Source organism: Physella acuta, unplaced genomic scaffold (genome assembly GCF_028476545.2).
Source record: "Physella acuta isolate Inbredline_101_S28 unplaced genomic scaffold, ASM2847654v3 ptg000429l, whole genome shotgun sequence".
NCBI lineage: Eukaryota > Metazoa > Mollusca > Gastropoda > Physidae > Physella > Physella acuta.
The window spans coordinates 206546-222875 of record NW_026731948.1 but is presented as its reverse complement, the minus strand read 5'-3'; the positions used below and the strand labels follow the sequence as shown (position 1 = coordinate 222875).

Below are 16330 nucleotides of genomic sequence, written 5' to 3'. Positions count from 1 at the left end.
TGAATTGCGAGGGGGGGGGGGGGCAGAGAGTCTGTAGCGCGTCCATATTCCCCTCTGACGAAATAGAGAAAGTATTAAGTCTGTATAGAAACATTTACTTGAACCATTTCCTCACCACCCCACCCATGGAATTTCAAATGCCCCCACCCCCCCCCAAATCATCCAGCCCTCAGAGAAAAATGTCTAAACCCTGCTCACACTGGTCAGTAGTACTGAGAACATTCCAGTGTGGTGTGGACTGAATCATTGACAGTCTTTTTGTTGTATCAAATAAAGAAATGGTTCGAGAAGTCGTGCTGATCGTTTATGTCCAAAATCCTGAACACTCATTAATGAACCTGTTAATTAAAAAATCTAAGTTGATTTGTCATCGTTAAGCTTGGCTTGTATCTTGTCGCACACACAGCCCTTCCGTCGTCAGTTTCCGTCTCTCGTTCGTGAGCTAACGCAGGGGTTCTCAAAAATATGAAAGGTGGGGGTCATACATCAATAGGTCTTCAACAATTTCGTATTTCAAGTTTCTTAACATTTTGAAGATTGGGGTTCAAAGTTCACAGATCTAGTAATACTAGTGCAGGGTTCGTGCGGCCTCCTGAAATTCCAGGAGGTCCTGGAAAACTCCTGGAATTTAAAAAAACGTAAAAATCTCCTGGAATTCTCCTGGAATTTGAAAAAATATCAAAACCTCCTGGAATTCTCCTGAAATTTTAAAAATTCTCGTAAAATCTCATGAAATTTTATTAACCCGCTGCGCAAAACCCGACCGAAATTATTTGATTTTGTTCCGCCAATAATTGAATAGTAGTTTTTAAATGGGACGAAAATAAAAATAAACGCATCGGCCGTCGTCCGACTGAATCGCACTGCCGTGATCTACACATCGTGTAGCACAGCCGAGTGTGTGGTCACGTGACGCTAGGCGATTGACCCGATTGGATGATACTATAAACAATTTCTAAAGATAGATAGGCCTACATGTGTTCCCGTGTTTGACTTGTCGGCTTTTGGATTTTTAAAGTAGACAGGCATACTTTGTCTAAAACTATTGAAACAGCAAAAACAAGTTGTAGTAGTATTTACGGCTCAGGACTAATCGTCAAAATTAATCTTCTTTAGAAAACCCGGATAGCTGCGACCCGATCAAACAATGCTGATTCGCGTAACGTTTCATTTTTCGTAAAAATGGCTAGGCCCTATAGAAAATAAAATAAATTTCCAGTGGCTCTTTTTTTTTTCGGTTGACTAAAAATTGTTAATACGCTTAATATAGCTTGCCAAATCGACCAAAATGGGCTGGGGTGGGTGGGGGAAGACACTGACCATCCTACACGGTATGTAACACCCAACGTAACATCCATAGCTCAACCCGCCCCACTACTCCGTGCCGTGACGTGAAAAGCCGACGATCGTCGCCTTTGATGTTGTGTAACACTCGTACGGTGGTTTCATACCCCACCTCCCTTCCCCCTTCACTTTGTGGAGTTGATGTTACTAATCCTTGGGCATAGATCAAGAAATCTTGCCAGACTTTTGTCTCTGAAATTACATAATATTCGTCTGAAACGTTCATCGGGTTGCCCGACTAGCCTAGCATCATTGGATTTGGCATCCAAAAATCAATAAAATATCACGAAATGATATTAATTGGTGAAGTCTGCTTGCATTTATACCTCTTTTATAGTGAAAAACTCTTTAAAATTTGGTCCATACCCTCCCAGTATTTTTCCTCTTTCAGGGTCTATCCCGGTTGTCTGAAAAATCTGCTATTTTTTTTAATGACAAAAAAAATCATAACTTTTTTGTTTATGGTCAGATTTTGAAAATTCAAACTGTTCTGTAGTCAGATTTATAGTCTCTATCCTAATATGTAACTAATATACTGTTTGACTTTTACTGAAATTAAATTTTTGCATTGGCTTAGCTAATTTAATGTATTATTAAGTACGCTTTTTTTTTTAAAATGTATAAATTGGGTTTCTTTTTTGTTTTTAAAATCTCCTTGAATTTTGTTTTAAACTCCTGGAAAAGTCCTGGAAAACTCCTGGAATTTTATTTGAACTTTTGAGCATGAACCCTGCTAGTGGTATTTTTATAAAATTTATTAAAATGTTAAGTGTGTTGAGTATGTGAAAATGGTAGTTGTAGTGAGGTTTATGCTAAAGTGCAGTAGACGTTTGTACACTGTACTTGTAGATGTCTTTAATTTGTGAGGATACTCACACTCACTATATTTGTGGTAACTTTTAAAATGGAAACATTGGGGTTAGGGTGTCGGGGTCTTAGAGGTCTGGGAGGGGGGTGCTACTTGTAGGTGGTTGACAAAGTCTAACATGGTTTAACATTATGGTGAAATGGCGTGAGAACCTTTGCTCTCAGACGGAATGACAAAACGTACATAAATAGTGGGTATGGTTGTATTTAGACATGAGTCATCTCCCATGTCTAAGTGTAGTACATGCCAACTTGACATTCAGGCGTCTACGTATTTCTACATGTCCCAATGCGTAGATTCTTTTATCTACTTGTGCCTGTTTGATGAACCATGTCATTCTATTTATGTTTCTTTAGAATTTCTATGTAATAAGACCTAAGATATATATTTAGAATTTAGTCGTGTTCCGGTTTGCTTTTTTGAAAAACCATTTAGATTCTATTATATGCAGCCGATGTTAAAAACCTTGTTATTTTAAAAATCTTTTATAAAGAAATTCCTATACCTAGATGGGCGCAGTTACGTGCTTTCAATAGAGACAACAGACAATGGAACGATGTAGCGCCAATCCTTTGTGAGTCGTGACGACACCGCTACTTGTGTAAACAATCGCAAGTGTCCGCAGGGCGCATGTCCCATTTGCCGCGGTGCTCGGGTGGGTGTGGCTAGGTCAAGGGGAAGAACCCCGCGAGACGAAAAAAGTTTTCGAACAGCTGTCGTGAAGTAGGGCAGCCACTGTGTGCTCGCCCCACGCGCGAGCTGTGTTGTCCGTGCTCACGACTCGGTCACGGTGTCTGTGTTTCGCCTCTTTGTGTTAGCACACACTCGGCGTTTATTTCCTACCACTCGACTTCTTATTGTAGGGTTAAACTCGTTAAATTTTCGTCACTTAAAAATATTTTTAAGAAGAATACTAAACCCGAGTAAGGAAGGGAAAGAACTGTGAAAGACGCATGTGGTCTGTGTTGTGGAAGACAAAGTGAAAGAAATGTAAACAAGGCCGTGTCATCTTTGCCGCGTGGTTTGTGTTACATAACTCGTATTCGCTGGAGCGTAACTGGATTACTACACACAATGAGTGGGCTGGATAAGGCGTAGATTAAACATGGACGATTCAGACGAGAATATGTAAGTTGTTTGGCTAATATTTTAATATAAAAATTAGATCTTGCTTATGCCCTAAGCGGCTCTAATAATAGATCTACACACAAATATAAGTTTAGAAAGATAGTGAGTAAGTAAAAACTGTTACATTACGTAAACTGTTTGTTAAAACTTTGTAGTAAATTAAACAATAAATAGGGCCTACAATTTTTTGTATTGATAAATCTAATGGTAAAAAACTATACTATAACTGTAGCTTATGAAACATTTTTGGGAGGAGTCTTAAAAAAAGTAAAAATAATGCCGGTCTGTGTTTATGTCTAAAGTAAATAAAAGCAATAAAAAACAAGTATGCTACACAATAAATTTTCTGTTTGACTGAGTCTTAGTGTATACTCTATTTCACACTGTGCACGTATTTAAGTTTTAGCATTGGTTGTCGTTATAGTTTTCTTAAAGATACAGTACAGGAAAACGCATGTGTTCACACAATTAAAATAATTGCATTAAAATACACAGATGCTTAGTGCAGACGCAAATTATATTTTCTATTTATTTGACTGAGTAGATCGAGTTAAGGCCTGTTTAAGATTGCAAGTTTTAGGGACAGATTCAGTAACATTGCCAGGACATTTTACTGTAATAAAGTGGTGTGCGGGATGTTTCAGTGCTGTTATTATTTTCACATTTTGTTGGCAGTAATGACGGTGGTTGGGGGTAGAGGGCGGCTACTGGATGGTGATTGACCGCCCGACGTGGAGGATGCTGGCTACTTAACCAGTGGTCAGCCACGCGGCTGTTGCTGCTGTAGTGGTACCATCTGTGGGTGAGGGGGTGGGTGGGGGGGCGTGGTAGCAATGACCTATAAAATATCGCGCCAAGCTTGCCATGTTGTGAAGTGCTCTTGTACCAAGCCTTGTATTATTTTTTTCATCAAGTGGGCTGGTCTTAAAAGTGGGCTTGTCTAACGTGGGTTTGTCCTAAAGCGGGTTTGTCTAAAGTGGGCTGGTCTAAAATAGGCTTGTCTAGAGTGTGCTTGTCTAAAGTGGGCTTGTCTGAATAGGCTTGTATAAAGTGGGATTGTCTAAAATGGGCTTGTCTAAAGTAGGCTTGTCTAAAATGGGCTTGTTTAAAAATGGGCTAGTCTAAAGTGGGCTTGTCTTGAGTGGGCTTTTCTAAAGTGGGCTGGTCTAAGGTAGTTTGTCTTAAGTGGGCTTGTCTAGAGTGGGCTTATCTATAGTGGGCTGGTCTAAAATAGGCTTGTCTGAAGTGGGCTTGTCTAAAGTGGGCTTGTCTGAAGTGGGCTTGTCTAAAATAGGCTTGTCTGAAGTGGGCCTGTACTTTAGCGTGAAGTGGGTGTGTTGGTGAGACGACAAGCCGGTCCTTGAAACTTTACACGAACCACGTGACCCGATTTGTTTTCCTTCTTTGCTACACTTATCATGTACTCTGTTGTCTAAGTCTTCATAAACACATGATGCTATTTATAACACTGTTGTGTATGTCTTCATAAACACATGATGCTATTTATAACAGTTTCTTGTCTATGTCTTCATAAATACTTGATACTATTTATAACACTGTCTTGTCTATGTCTTCATAAATACTTGATGCTATTTATAACACTGTCTTGTCTATGTCTTCATAAATACTTGATGCTATTTACGACAGTGTCCTGTTAAGAGTTATAAATAACATCAAGCATTTCTGAAGACAGACAACAGTGTTTAAGTCTATGTTTTCATACTTAGTCTTGTTTACCTTGTTTATTAGGTGTCCACTTCCCGTGCCCATGTTTATAGTGAGCACTTTAAAGCGGGACAACATATTAGATCAAAGTTAAATGTTATAGGCCACATTGGCCTTTTGTTTTTCTTAAAACGGTGTTGAGCCAAAATTGTGTACTCCTACTGGCAAATGTCTGACTACAGCAAACACATTTCGTCAAGAAAACCACAACATGATAGGCGACATTAGCATTCGTCTATGGTTATACCTACATCGTAGTGGTACGTGTCCTGTTGTAGGGACCATTGATGTGGGGTAATGGGGGGAATCTGTAATGTGTGATCTTCTCAGTTGGGGAACAACTGATGTGTGATGTTCTCGGGAACCGACTGCTGTGTGATGTTCTCAGGGAACCACTACATATGCCCTGTTAGCGAACCACTAACATTTGATGTTTGAGATTTGGGTAGCACTAATAATGTTCTGGAGGGTCATTCAGTACTTTCTCCGGACTATCCTAGACACCATACAGAAATTAACTCACTTTTCCTGTGAGTGCTATATTTAGACGCCCCTCCTTCACAGTTATCTTCCCCTGCTGTCCAGTCTAGCTGCGTCACGCGCCGACAGCTGATAGAGGGCGCCTCACAGTTTACATGAGCTATATTGGAGCTCAGAAGGTCGTGTACACAGAGCCTATCTGGGGTACAGATACAGATATACAGGGCTCGTTTGGGACATTTGTTAGGTCGGACGTTACGTCACTGACCTGTGGTTGGTGAGCGGAGGTTGCTATTTGCAGGGTTTCACTTTTTCCTGGAGGGAGGGGGGGGGGGGGGGTGGGGCGCTTGAAGAGGGGAGTGTTAACAGTTTTTATTCTCTATATCTCCCCCCCCCCCCATTTTTTCTGGTTTGGTAGACGTGCTCGAGGGGGGGGGGTTGTCAGTCATTGTTTCTTCCAGACTTTTTTCTCCGGGGGGGGGGGCACTTGGAATTTTCGGGGAGGGGGGCGGTAGACTTTCTTGGGGGGGGGGGGGGCGGACACTGTTAAAAGTATATATTTTCTATATAAATTATATAAATTTCATTTCGTTCGGGGGGGGGGCGGTAAAAAAAATTCGGGGGGGGGGGGGAGGGAGAAACTCTGTTGTCAGTGCCTCCCACATCGACTCCGGAGATATGCCTGACAGAGACACTGGCCACTTGGTTTCAGAGATCGCGTTTAGATATTATAGAAGATTTATTCTTGGATTGAACTCAACTATTGACATGCGACATAGGCCAATAACATACGCCTTTATACCATAAACAGCTCTTACAGAATGTGTGTTTGACTTTGTTGATAAACGAATTAGGTCTAGGACAAGCTTCATGCTCCGAAATTCTCATCAGGGCGTCACGCGCTACGTACCGCTATCCAATCGGTTACGTCACGGTTGACGTAGCACACGATGTTCTGAGGCGTTAATTTCACGGTTGACTTAGCCCAGGGATTTTTTTACATTTTTAATTTTTTTTATACAGAACAGTAGGAAACCGTTGCGAACACACGCGAATACAGATGTTATTTAGTAGCTTAGTTTTAAAAATTTACATCATAGTTGAATCAACTCCCCCCTCCCCTCCTCACTCTCCATTGTTACGCCACCTCGTGCATGTTCGCACACACGTCTTGGTTACGTCACGAGGCGTCTTGTCCAATCAAATAGGCTTAAGCAGCGGATCAGCGGTACTGTTACGTCATTAATGACGAAATAATTGACACTAATAACTGGAAATGGCCGGCATGGTTGCTAGGCAACTGCAAACCCGGCACGCACGAGGTCAAGCCTTAATCTCTAATGACTGGCTACCCCTGACCACGTGACCATGGCAACGTTATCAGACCGTTCAGAGTATGGTGCGAGATTTAGTTCTTCATCGGCTGTCATTTTATTTTTATCGTGATGCGAGGCAAAAAAAATAAAATAAAATAATAGGGCACAACATCAATAGGGGTGGGGGACGGGCTCACTGTCACGTGACCAGCACAATGAGCTGTCATGACGTAACCGTCCATGACGTCGCAATCTCCCAAGTCACGCAACCAGCGTTGATTTTATTCCACTACACGTCCCCTATGTTGTTATTTTGTGCGTCATTGTACGGCCACATTCGCATTGGTAGGTAAGATTTCTTTTGTCTCGCTTACATCATAGCTGTCTGTCTTACATTATAGCTGTCTGTCTTACATCATAGCTGTCTGTCTTACATGTCTGTCTTACATTATAGCTGTCTGTCTTACATTATAGCTATCTGGTTTACATTATAGCTGTCTGGCTTACATTTTAGCTGTCTGGCTTACGCTCAAAGTAACGTTTAGGCTTTATTGTCGCGTATTACCTCTGTACTTACTCCATGCATCAAACTACTGTTGTATTTATTCCATGAAATCAAACTTTGTGTATTTACAAAAATACAAAAGCTAACAATTCCGCTCATTAATGAAACGTTTTAAATCTCCCTACATTTCAGTTTAATTGAATAGTTTTGTAACCCCCCCCCCCCCTACCCCACCCCCTTCAGTTTTTCTTGCTGAAATAACAGCTGAATTTGCTGAGAAAAAGCAATCTCTATGTTAATGAACTGCGTCATGTTTCAGCAATTATTACCTTCTCATTAGGAGCTCATTAATTCACCTGTTCTTCTGCTGACCCATACATCAGTTCTAATTAGACTTGTATATTGGTTGATTACATTTTACATAGTGGTATATTGGTTGATTACATAGTGGTATATTGGTTGATTACATAGTGGTGTATTGGTGGATTACATTAGTGGTGGTGTATATGTGTCTTATATTAGTGGTGTTGTATTGGTGGATTACGTAGTGGTGGTGTATTGTTGTATTACATTAGTGGTTTTATATTGGTAGATTACATTAGTGGTGTTGTATTGGTGTCTTATATTAGTGGTGTTAAATTGGTGTCTTATATTAATGGTGTTTTATTAGTGTCTTATATTAATGGTGTTGTTTTGGTGTCTTTCTTTAGTGTAGTTGTATTGGTGTCTTACATTAGTGGTGTTGTATTGGTGGATTACAATAGTGGTGTTATATTGGACTGGTGTCTTACATTTGTAGTGTTATCTTTATCATTATTGGTGTTGTATTCGTGGCTTGATGCCCACAAATAGTGGACTTAAGTTTTATCCCAACCTTCCTTGTAAACGATATTCCAAGGTACACATCTTCAAGTATAAAATGTTCTAGAACGATTTTATCACCCCACACGATGTGTGTACATGCAGGGCACTGCGTACATGGGGTGTACTCGTGTTTGACGAGGGCAGCACACGACACTAGACCCGCACTTAACACCTCTCATATCTACTTGGGTAATCTCTGGAATGCCAGGCATGCTGTATTAATGTCTGGAACAAGTTGTCTCGTAGTTTAAACTGTCAGAAGGCTTACTTAGACTATCTCGATGTTGGTGGATTACATGTCTGATGCAGTATTCCTCATAAAGAATCGAACTCCGGACCACGACATGACAGACATGTGACGACATCCACGTCGCGTGCGTCTGCCCCGGCACGTGACACCATGACAACAAAACTTTGGCCCAGTTATCTCCCCGTGTGTAGTGTGGTAACGGCAACAACACGCGAGTGTGATACAGCGATCTGTCGTTCACGACTCGTGTCTGTTCTGATACGAGCAGGTGGTCGAGTGTCTAATGGGACGGTTGTGATGGGAACCAACTGGACTTTATTAGAATTGGATTACCGCCCTGTCTAAGCGTTAGTGGATAGCTGTGGTACTATTCTAGTCACCGTGGCGTGACGTCGTGTTCAGTGATTAACGCCTCTTATAGGACCGCTGTGGTACTAATCTGATCGGGGGATAGTACGACGGGATTAACACTAAGACTGATGGACGGGCAGTTGTTTGTGTGAGGGGAAGACGGATTAACACCCGCTACAGTAAGTCAGACGTCTTAAACTCTGTGTTGTAGGCCATCTGACACTTAGACGTCGGCAGACGTGTGTTGTATCTGACAGTTAGACGTCTTTAGACGTGTGTTGTATATTTAGGTTAGACGTCTTTAGACGTGTGTTGTATATTTAGGTTAGACGTCTTTAGACGTGTGTTGTATCTGACAGTTAGACGTCTTTAGACGTGTGTTGTAGGCCATCTGACACTTAGACGTCTTTAGACGTGTGTTGTATATGTAGGTTAGACGTCTTTAGACGTGTGTTGTATTTGACAGACGTCTTTAGACGTGTGTTGTATCTGACAGTTAGACGTCTTTAGACGTGTGTTGTATCTGACAGTTAGACGTCTTTAGACGTGTGTTGTATCTGACAGTTAGACGTCTTTAGACGTGTGTCGTATCTGACAGACGTCTTTAGACGTGTGTTGTATCTGACAGACGTCTTTAGACGTGTGTTGTATCTGACAGTTAGACGTCTTTAGACGTGTGTTGTATCTAACAGTTAGACGTCTTTAGACGTGTGTTGTATCTGACAGTTAGACGTCTTTAGACGTGTGTTGTATCTGACAGTTAGACGTCTTTAGACGTGTGTTGTATCTGACAGTTAGACGTCTTTAGACGTGTGTTGTATCTGACAGTTAGACGTCTTTAGACGTGTGTTGTATCTGACAGTTAGACATCTTTAGACGTGTGTTGTATCTGACAGTTAGACGTCTTTAGACGTGTGTTGTATCTGACAGTTAGACGTCTTTAGACGTGTGTTGTATCTGACAGTTAGACGTCTTTAGACGTGTGTTGTATCTGACAGTTAGACGTCTTTAGACGTGTGTTGTATCTGACAGTTAGACGTCTTTAGACTTGTATCTGACAGTTAGACTTCTTTAGATGTGTTGTATCTGACAGACGTCTTTAGACTTGTATCTGACAGTTAGACGTTTATATACCTATATCTGACTGTTAAACGTCTTTAGACGTGTGTTGCAGTAAGTCACTAGAGTTCATGTTGTGTCGTGGTACGTGTTATGAATTAATGACATACTTATCTGCTAGTAATTTAAGTATTTCGCTGAAGATATTCGTTCGAAGATATTTTATACGAGGTGCTGTTGTGTTGTCACAGGTAGTTGTTGTGCTATGAGATATATTGTCCCTAGCATCTGATAAGTTAGGTGGACTTGGGAGTGTCTCCCCCCCCCTCCCAAGACCGTTTTTTTTTGTTATGCTGCAATGTACTCTTTCTCTAGACCACGCCTCCTCTGACTAGCATGAATGTGCTATAAATAGTTCAAATAACGTTTCAATAAAACACGATGACTTGGCGAGTTGGGATAGCCAATCGTTGTTTTAGAAAGTTATCTCTATCCCGATAAACAGCAGATTGTTGATTAGATTCCAGAACATTCTCACGTGGACCGGTATGATGTTGGTTGAGGTGGTGGGGTAGAGAGTCTGGGGTGGGGGTCTAGTATCTACCCCCACCCACAACATTGTGTTACAACCCTCCGTATCACACTGACCGATCTAAAACAACCAAAAACTCAACCCGACATCTCTACCTCGGCTGGGTTGATACCACTACGTCTTATGAAACACGCCGCACCAGACGTACGTTTTATCACATTGGTTCTTAAATTTCTCTAATTTTGTTTCGGTTCTTATTTAACTCCTTGTTTTTTTCTCTCATAAACTTTCCAGTTTTTTTTTGCCTGACGGGAATTTAATTGACACAAACACCGATACACTACACGTCTGATAACATTTATCTTATCAGTCGTTTAATACTCTTGGATGTTATCATGCATTAAAAATTAAATAAAAACTACGCACGCTAAATACTCTAACCTTGAGAATTTGAATATCAAAAGTTCAAGGTCCATTAATGGTTATTGCTCAGCTGTTTAAAAGGAAAACATTTTTAGTGCTGTATTTGACGTCACTACTCAATAATAAGTCGTCTTCCTTTAATTCTATCACCCTGTAGATATACTGTGGTTAAAATCGTGAATGGGTGCCCTTTTAACTGAAGCCCAATTGATGTGGTTTACGTTGCTCGTGTAAGGAAGGAGACTTGAAGATATAATGGACGCAATTACAATGACATTGATATACTTGAAATGCCACTCATGTACAAGGCATGTCGTTGTTGTACCTGCCATGTGTCATTGATGTGTCTGACATATATGTCATTTATGTACTTGACATGTCGTTGTTGTACCTGCCATGTGTCATTGACAACAGATCTTATTCCTGTTAAATGACACACTTGTATATGTAACTGATACACTTGTATATGTAACTGATACACTTGTATAATATGTGCACAACCGGAAGTGAACCAACCGTGGCTTAAAATTGACGAGTGCAGTTATTGTTGAGTTAAATATAACCTTATGCTACCGTCAGCAACTGCTAGAACATAATTTAACTCACATATAATATAGACCAAAGCTAGAACCCTAAAACCGTTTTATTCAGCCATCACAGTCGATGTTATGACAAGTCAACTAGTTGTTATATTTCTGCCTTGTGTGACATTTATACATACTCCCCCCCCTCCACACACACACCTCAACCACCACACACATTGAGAGTACAAGGTACTCTAATCAGCTAATTGTCAGCTGGTAGTTATGGGTTGTTTCCCTTGTCACGGCTGACCTTCACTCACACACAGCCAACTTTCATTTTCTGATGGTCTGCAGTCCATCTCGGTCATGTTGGTAGGCTGTTGTGTCTGTCTTAGTATCTGCTTTTTTGTCAGTTGGGTGAGGGTTTGGACTTATGTTAGGGTCTTAATATTTGTGCTAAATGAAGACAATTTATGATCTGATAAGGGTTTCTTTCAAGCTTTTTCTCGGGGGGTGGGAGGAGGGCTGTTATTATTATAATTTATATTTTCCAGGTATTTTCTATGTAAATTCGTTTTTGTCTGGGGTTGGGGTTGAGATGGGAAACGGCGGTAGACGTTCTCAGTTGTTTGAAAGAAACACTGACTTTAAGAAAACCGTCTGTAAATCAAGTGGCTCTCCCGATATTTAAGTTTCATGTAATTCACTTCTCTCTCGCGTAGCAAGGCTAGACGACTTTACCAGCAGCACGCGTCAACACATGCTACTGTTTGTTGACTTCCGGTTGCGCATATAAACAAAGCACTCCCCCCCCCCCCCCCTGTTGTTATTTGTAGCCTCTGTCTCGCGGTGTCACGTGTCGCCTGAACACAGCAAACCTTTTCCCCGCATGTCAACAATGGAGTCGCTCCGTCACTTTACATTAGAGTTACAGCCCTTAGCTGAGCCTCAAGAAAAAAAAATTACGTTTTGTTAGGGTCAAAAGCTTTGCGAGCTAGGCAGTTTTTTTTTGCAGACGTAAAAAAATGACGTAACAATGTCACAAGTTGCGTGCTAATTATAATGTAGGTTTAAGACCTCTAATCCACTACGGCCCAGTTTACTGTGTGGTGTTTTAGACAAGCAGAAAGCGCATGTTGTCCAGAGTTTAATGTAAGCATGAGGTGTTATATTGAGTTTACTTGCTTCAAAATTTGATATTAAAAAAAACGCATGTCATTGCTTGACTAATCTTGACTACTTACAGGTAAGTTAGATAGCTGAATCAGTTTAAAAATCCGCTTTTCTAATGTGTGGGTCATCTTCAAAAAAGTTTACATAAGGTAGCATGTCCAACTCTTCAAGAGTAGAGGAAGCAGAGTACATCTGCTTTAAGAGCCCGACGTCTTAGGAAAGGTTGTAAAGTTAAGGTAATCGTTTATACTTACCAACTCATAGGGTTAGGTACTCATTAGAGCTGGGTGGGCTCAGGGTAGTTACAAAGATAATAAGATCTATCACCACGAAGATTTGAACTAATTTCCACGGATTTCTCACCTGCAAGCTTTGTTACTCAACCACACCGTACATTGGATTTAGCTGTGTTCTAAAAATAGATTGGAGGTCGAATGATGTGGTCGTTTTCATCGGCATGATGATGTGACGTCATTGCATCACGGACTGTTTAGGCTAGTGTAAGTGTGGGCGCCGCCCTACTGCTAATTAATTAGGCCTTGATTAACGCCAGCTGTTACGGCAGAGTCCAGTGCCGAGTGGGCTGATTGGCAGTTCGGTGTTGGTGGATGTAATCAGATGAGGTGATGGGCCGTCACAGCTTGAGGGTCGGATCAAAGCTGGTCGAGAGGCTATAGCTAGGGCGTTCACAATACAGCAACAACAAGAACTAGGGCGTTCATACTACTGCAATATCCAGACCTATAGCAAAGGCTTTCACAACACATCAATCTCTGGCTATACTGCTTTTGCACACAATAAAATCACGTTTTTAACGCGACTGGATTAATTTTTGTAATATTTTATCCTTCTGTTTTACTCATTTAAAACACGATTGATATTGATGATTTATCGATGAACATCATATAAGAAGTGGTTAGTCGACCACCAGCTGGTGTAACAAATGTGAATACCTCTGACTTGAGGGTGCTTAGATTATCCCCTCCCCCACCCTCTCCCCTCTCACAAATCTACTGTTAAAAATAACCTGGTTGTCTTCTTTATTACCTCTATGGACTCTAGCGCTATTTTGGTGTGTCTTCATCATCTCTGGACTCCAGTGTGAAAGACACACTGTTTGCGCCCCTAACTTAAAACTCAGTCTGAACGACGCCCTGTTGCCCCCTGATAAAAAACACACCGTCTTATGACGCCGTGTTTGTTCCTCCCATAGATCCTACAAGATGGCCACCGGTATCCCCAGCTACAAGGTGATCCTACACGGCGAGTACGGCGTGGGCAAGAGCTCCATCTTCAGGAGGTTCATGAACAACTCCTTCACCACGGCCACCGGCAAACAGTCGTCTATAGGCCTGGACCAGTGCACAAGGACCATCAACCTCGGCTCCCAGGATGTTAAGGTAGGTCATTAGGTCATGTGGAGGTCAGCTAGTACTGACCAGTGCACCTAGACTATTAACCTTGTCTCACAAGATGTTAAGGTAGGTCTATTAGGTCAGCTGGTTATTATTGGCCACTGACCAGGACTGGCATCTTGTCTTGGTAAATCCATTGAGCATCATTTACAGGAGAACATAGTATAATGCAGAACTAGACTTTTTAATGTAAACATAGTCATTGACCAGCGCCCCTAGATTTTGATAGTAGGCCTTGAGGAGAAGCCTACATTCAATATTTTATGTTTTTAAATTAAACACTTAATTTAATCATCAGTTCATACAAGTTAATTTATTATTTCTAACCTGCATGAGCACTACTGTTGTTTCATGATATTCATCATATCCTTAAGACAACGCTTTAAATAACTGGAATTTTTCCTGTGTTTCAGCTGACCCTGTGGGACACAGGTGGCATGGAGCGCATGTCTTTCATTGGCTCCAGCTACTACAGGGGCGCCCACGCCGCCCTCCTCTGCTACAGCGTCAACAACAAGGACACCTTCACCATCCTCTCCCAGTACATCCTCGACATCGTCATGAACGCCGAGGGCGCCAAAATATTCCTCTGTGGGAACATGTCCGACCAGGTGCCGGCAGACGGCAGTGGGAACGTCGTGACAGAGACGGACCTGGAGCAGTTCATGTCACAGTGTCAGGACGTGCTGTCTGGCGTGTACAGGGTCTCGTGTAAGGACTGTCTGGGGCTGGAGGACATGTTTCAGGACATGGCCCGAGTCCTGCATCAGGAGTCTGTTTCCCGCATGACGATGCGCAGGGACCTGGTGCGCCCAGGTGAAACACCAGACAGAGAGGTGGTGCCTGAGAAACGCAGGTGCTGCTGATGCTGCCGACTGGACTAGAACAGACTTTAAGAGATTACGTAATACACATCTGGTCATGTGTAAGCAGAATATGGTGATGTATCATCACGATGTCACCTCTTTATACTACACATCATGATGTGTGATCATCATTATGTGTGATCAGTAGCTTGAGCTGATCTCTGTGCCAGCTTTGCTGGAGCCAGAACGACACTTTAAAGACTTTTGGTGCCAGATGTGGCTCGGTGCTGCTGGAAAAATTACCTGGGACCAACATTGGGCCAATCTTGGGCCAACATTGGTTACTTCACACAAACAAGATGCACTAATAAATTTTGGTGCTCCATATCAAAAGAAAAGAATTTTTTGCTCATACACTATAGTACTTCGTAGAAAAATGTATCCTTTAAAGCAATTGTTTTGTGGGAAAATGTTTATGAAGTCTAAATAATTTTCATTATTCACAAAAAAGTTTTAGTTTGCCACATACATTTATAACTGAAACAAGGTTATTGGCTGTTATTACAAAATATTTATCTGACATGGAAAAATTTCTAAGCCTATAATAGTATAGAGAAACAGAAAGTAGAGCAATGTTGAGAGCTTTCATAAGTCAGAGAGTTAACCAGCAAAAATCTGGCAGCAATTTTTTTAATGTGATGTTGTCATTGAATCTAACAGTGCAGCTATATATATCACAGCTGGGCACCTTCACCAGCTACCAGCTATGTAGCAGCTGTAACCAATCAGCTTTTACTGGGTATATCAGGTCTATCATGGCCACTGAGTCCTATCTTGTAGCTTGTGATCAGGTGGTTTGTAACTTTTATCTTTTTATTTTGTGTTTCTCTATGCCCATTCTCCATTGAACTTTACATTAGTGGGTAAATTAATTTTCACTAACTTAGTAGAAGCTGGAAACAAAAAAAAAATAAAATTATATTTAATTAAATTGTAATTTTGATATATTTTAGAATTAATGTTTTAAATTTTTTTTTCACATTTGATTTAAAAAGAGATTGGTTTAAACACATTTTATTTAATTTATTTATCAATGGGATGATGAATTAGAATGGAAGGTGTTCCAGCTTTGAAGATTGTGACACATGTACCTGACATTATTCTCAGTGTATGATAGGCTCATGTAAGCATTGTAACGTGCCCCTTTGAGATTTATTTATTCATTATAAATAATAGTCTTGTATTTATTTTGTGAATGTTAAGTGTTTTTTATTGCATTAATAGTACACCAAATATTTTAAGTTTCCAGATACTTCGTGCTAAAGTAAAAGTTACCCATGTGAACCTCATGGTCTGTAAGGCAGATGAAGTAGAGTTTCTGTTTCTGTGACCTTGACAAAAGAAGAATACTATGGTCACTAATGTGGCCAGCCATCTTACATTTTCCCTATCAATGGGTGAACTTAGGGATGCTATACACATGCAAGTCTGATATTAGAACATGAAACTTTTGGGTTAGCAGTCAAGTGCTCTACCCCCAGACCGCACCATCCCATTGGTGCTGAGT

The 16330-nt window shown here is 41.0% G+C and overlaps 1 protein-coding gene across 5 annotated transcripts in view; it reads left to right on the top strand.

Annotated features, from left to right (window-relative positions):
* The window catches only part of LOC131942856 (ras-related protein Rab-35), a 31155-nt gene extending 15109 nt beyond the window's left edge, over window positions 1–16046 (top strand). For 3 of the 5 annotated variants that reach the window (XM_059302813.1, XM_059302816.1, XM_059302817.1), the window contains exons 2-3: window positions 13756–13942; window positions 14371–16046. In XM_059302813.1, coding sequence (XP_059158796.1) covers window positions 13756–13942; window positions 14371–14823 — 640 coding nt within the window. In that variant the 3' untranslated portion in view covers window positions 14824–16046. Of the gene's footprint in view, window positions 1–2914; window positions 3341–8658; window positions 9011–13755; window positions 13943–14370 lie in introns of those variants that run through there. The other 2 variants (XM_059302814.1, XM_059302815.1) reach the window with 2 other exon arrangements.
* Window positions 16047–16330: the final 284 nt, after the last annotated feature.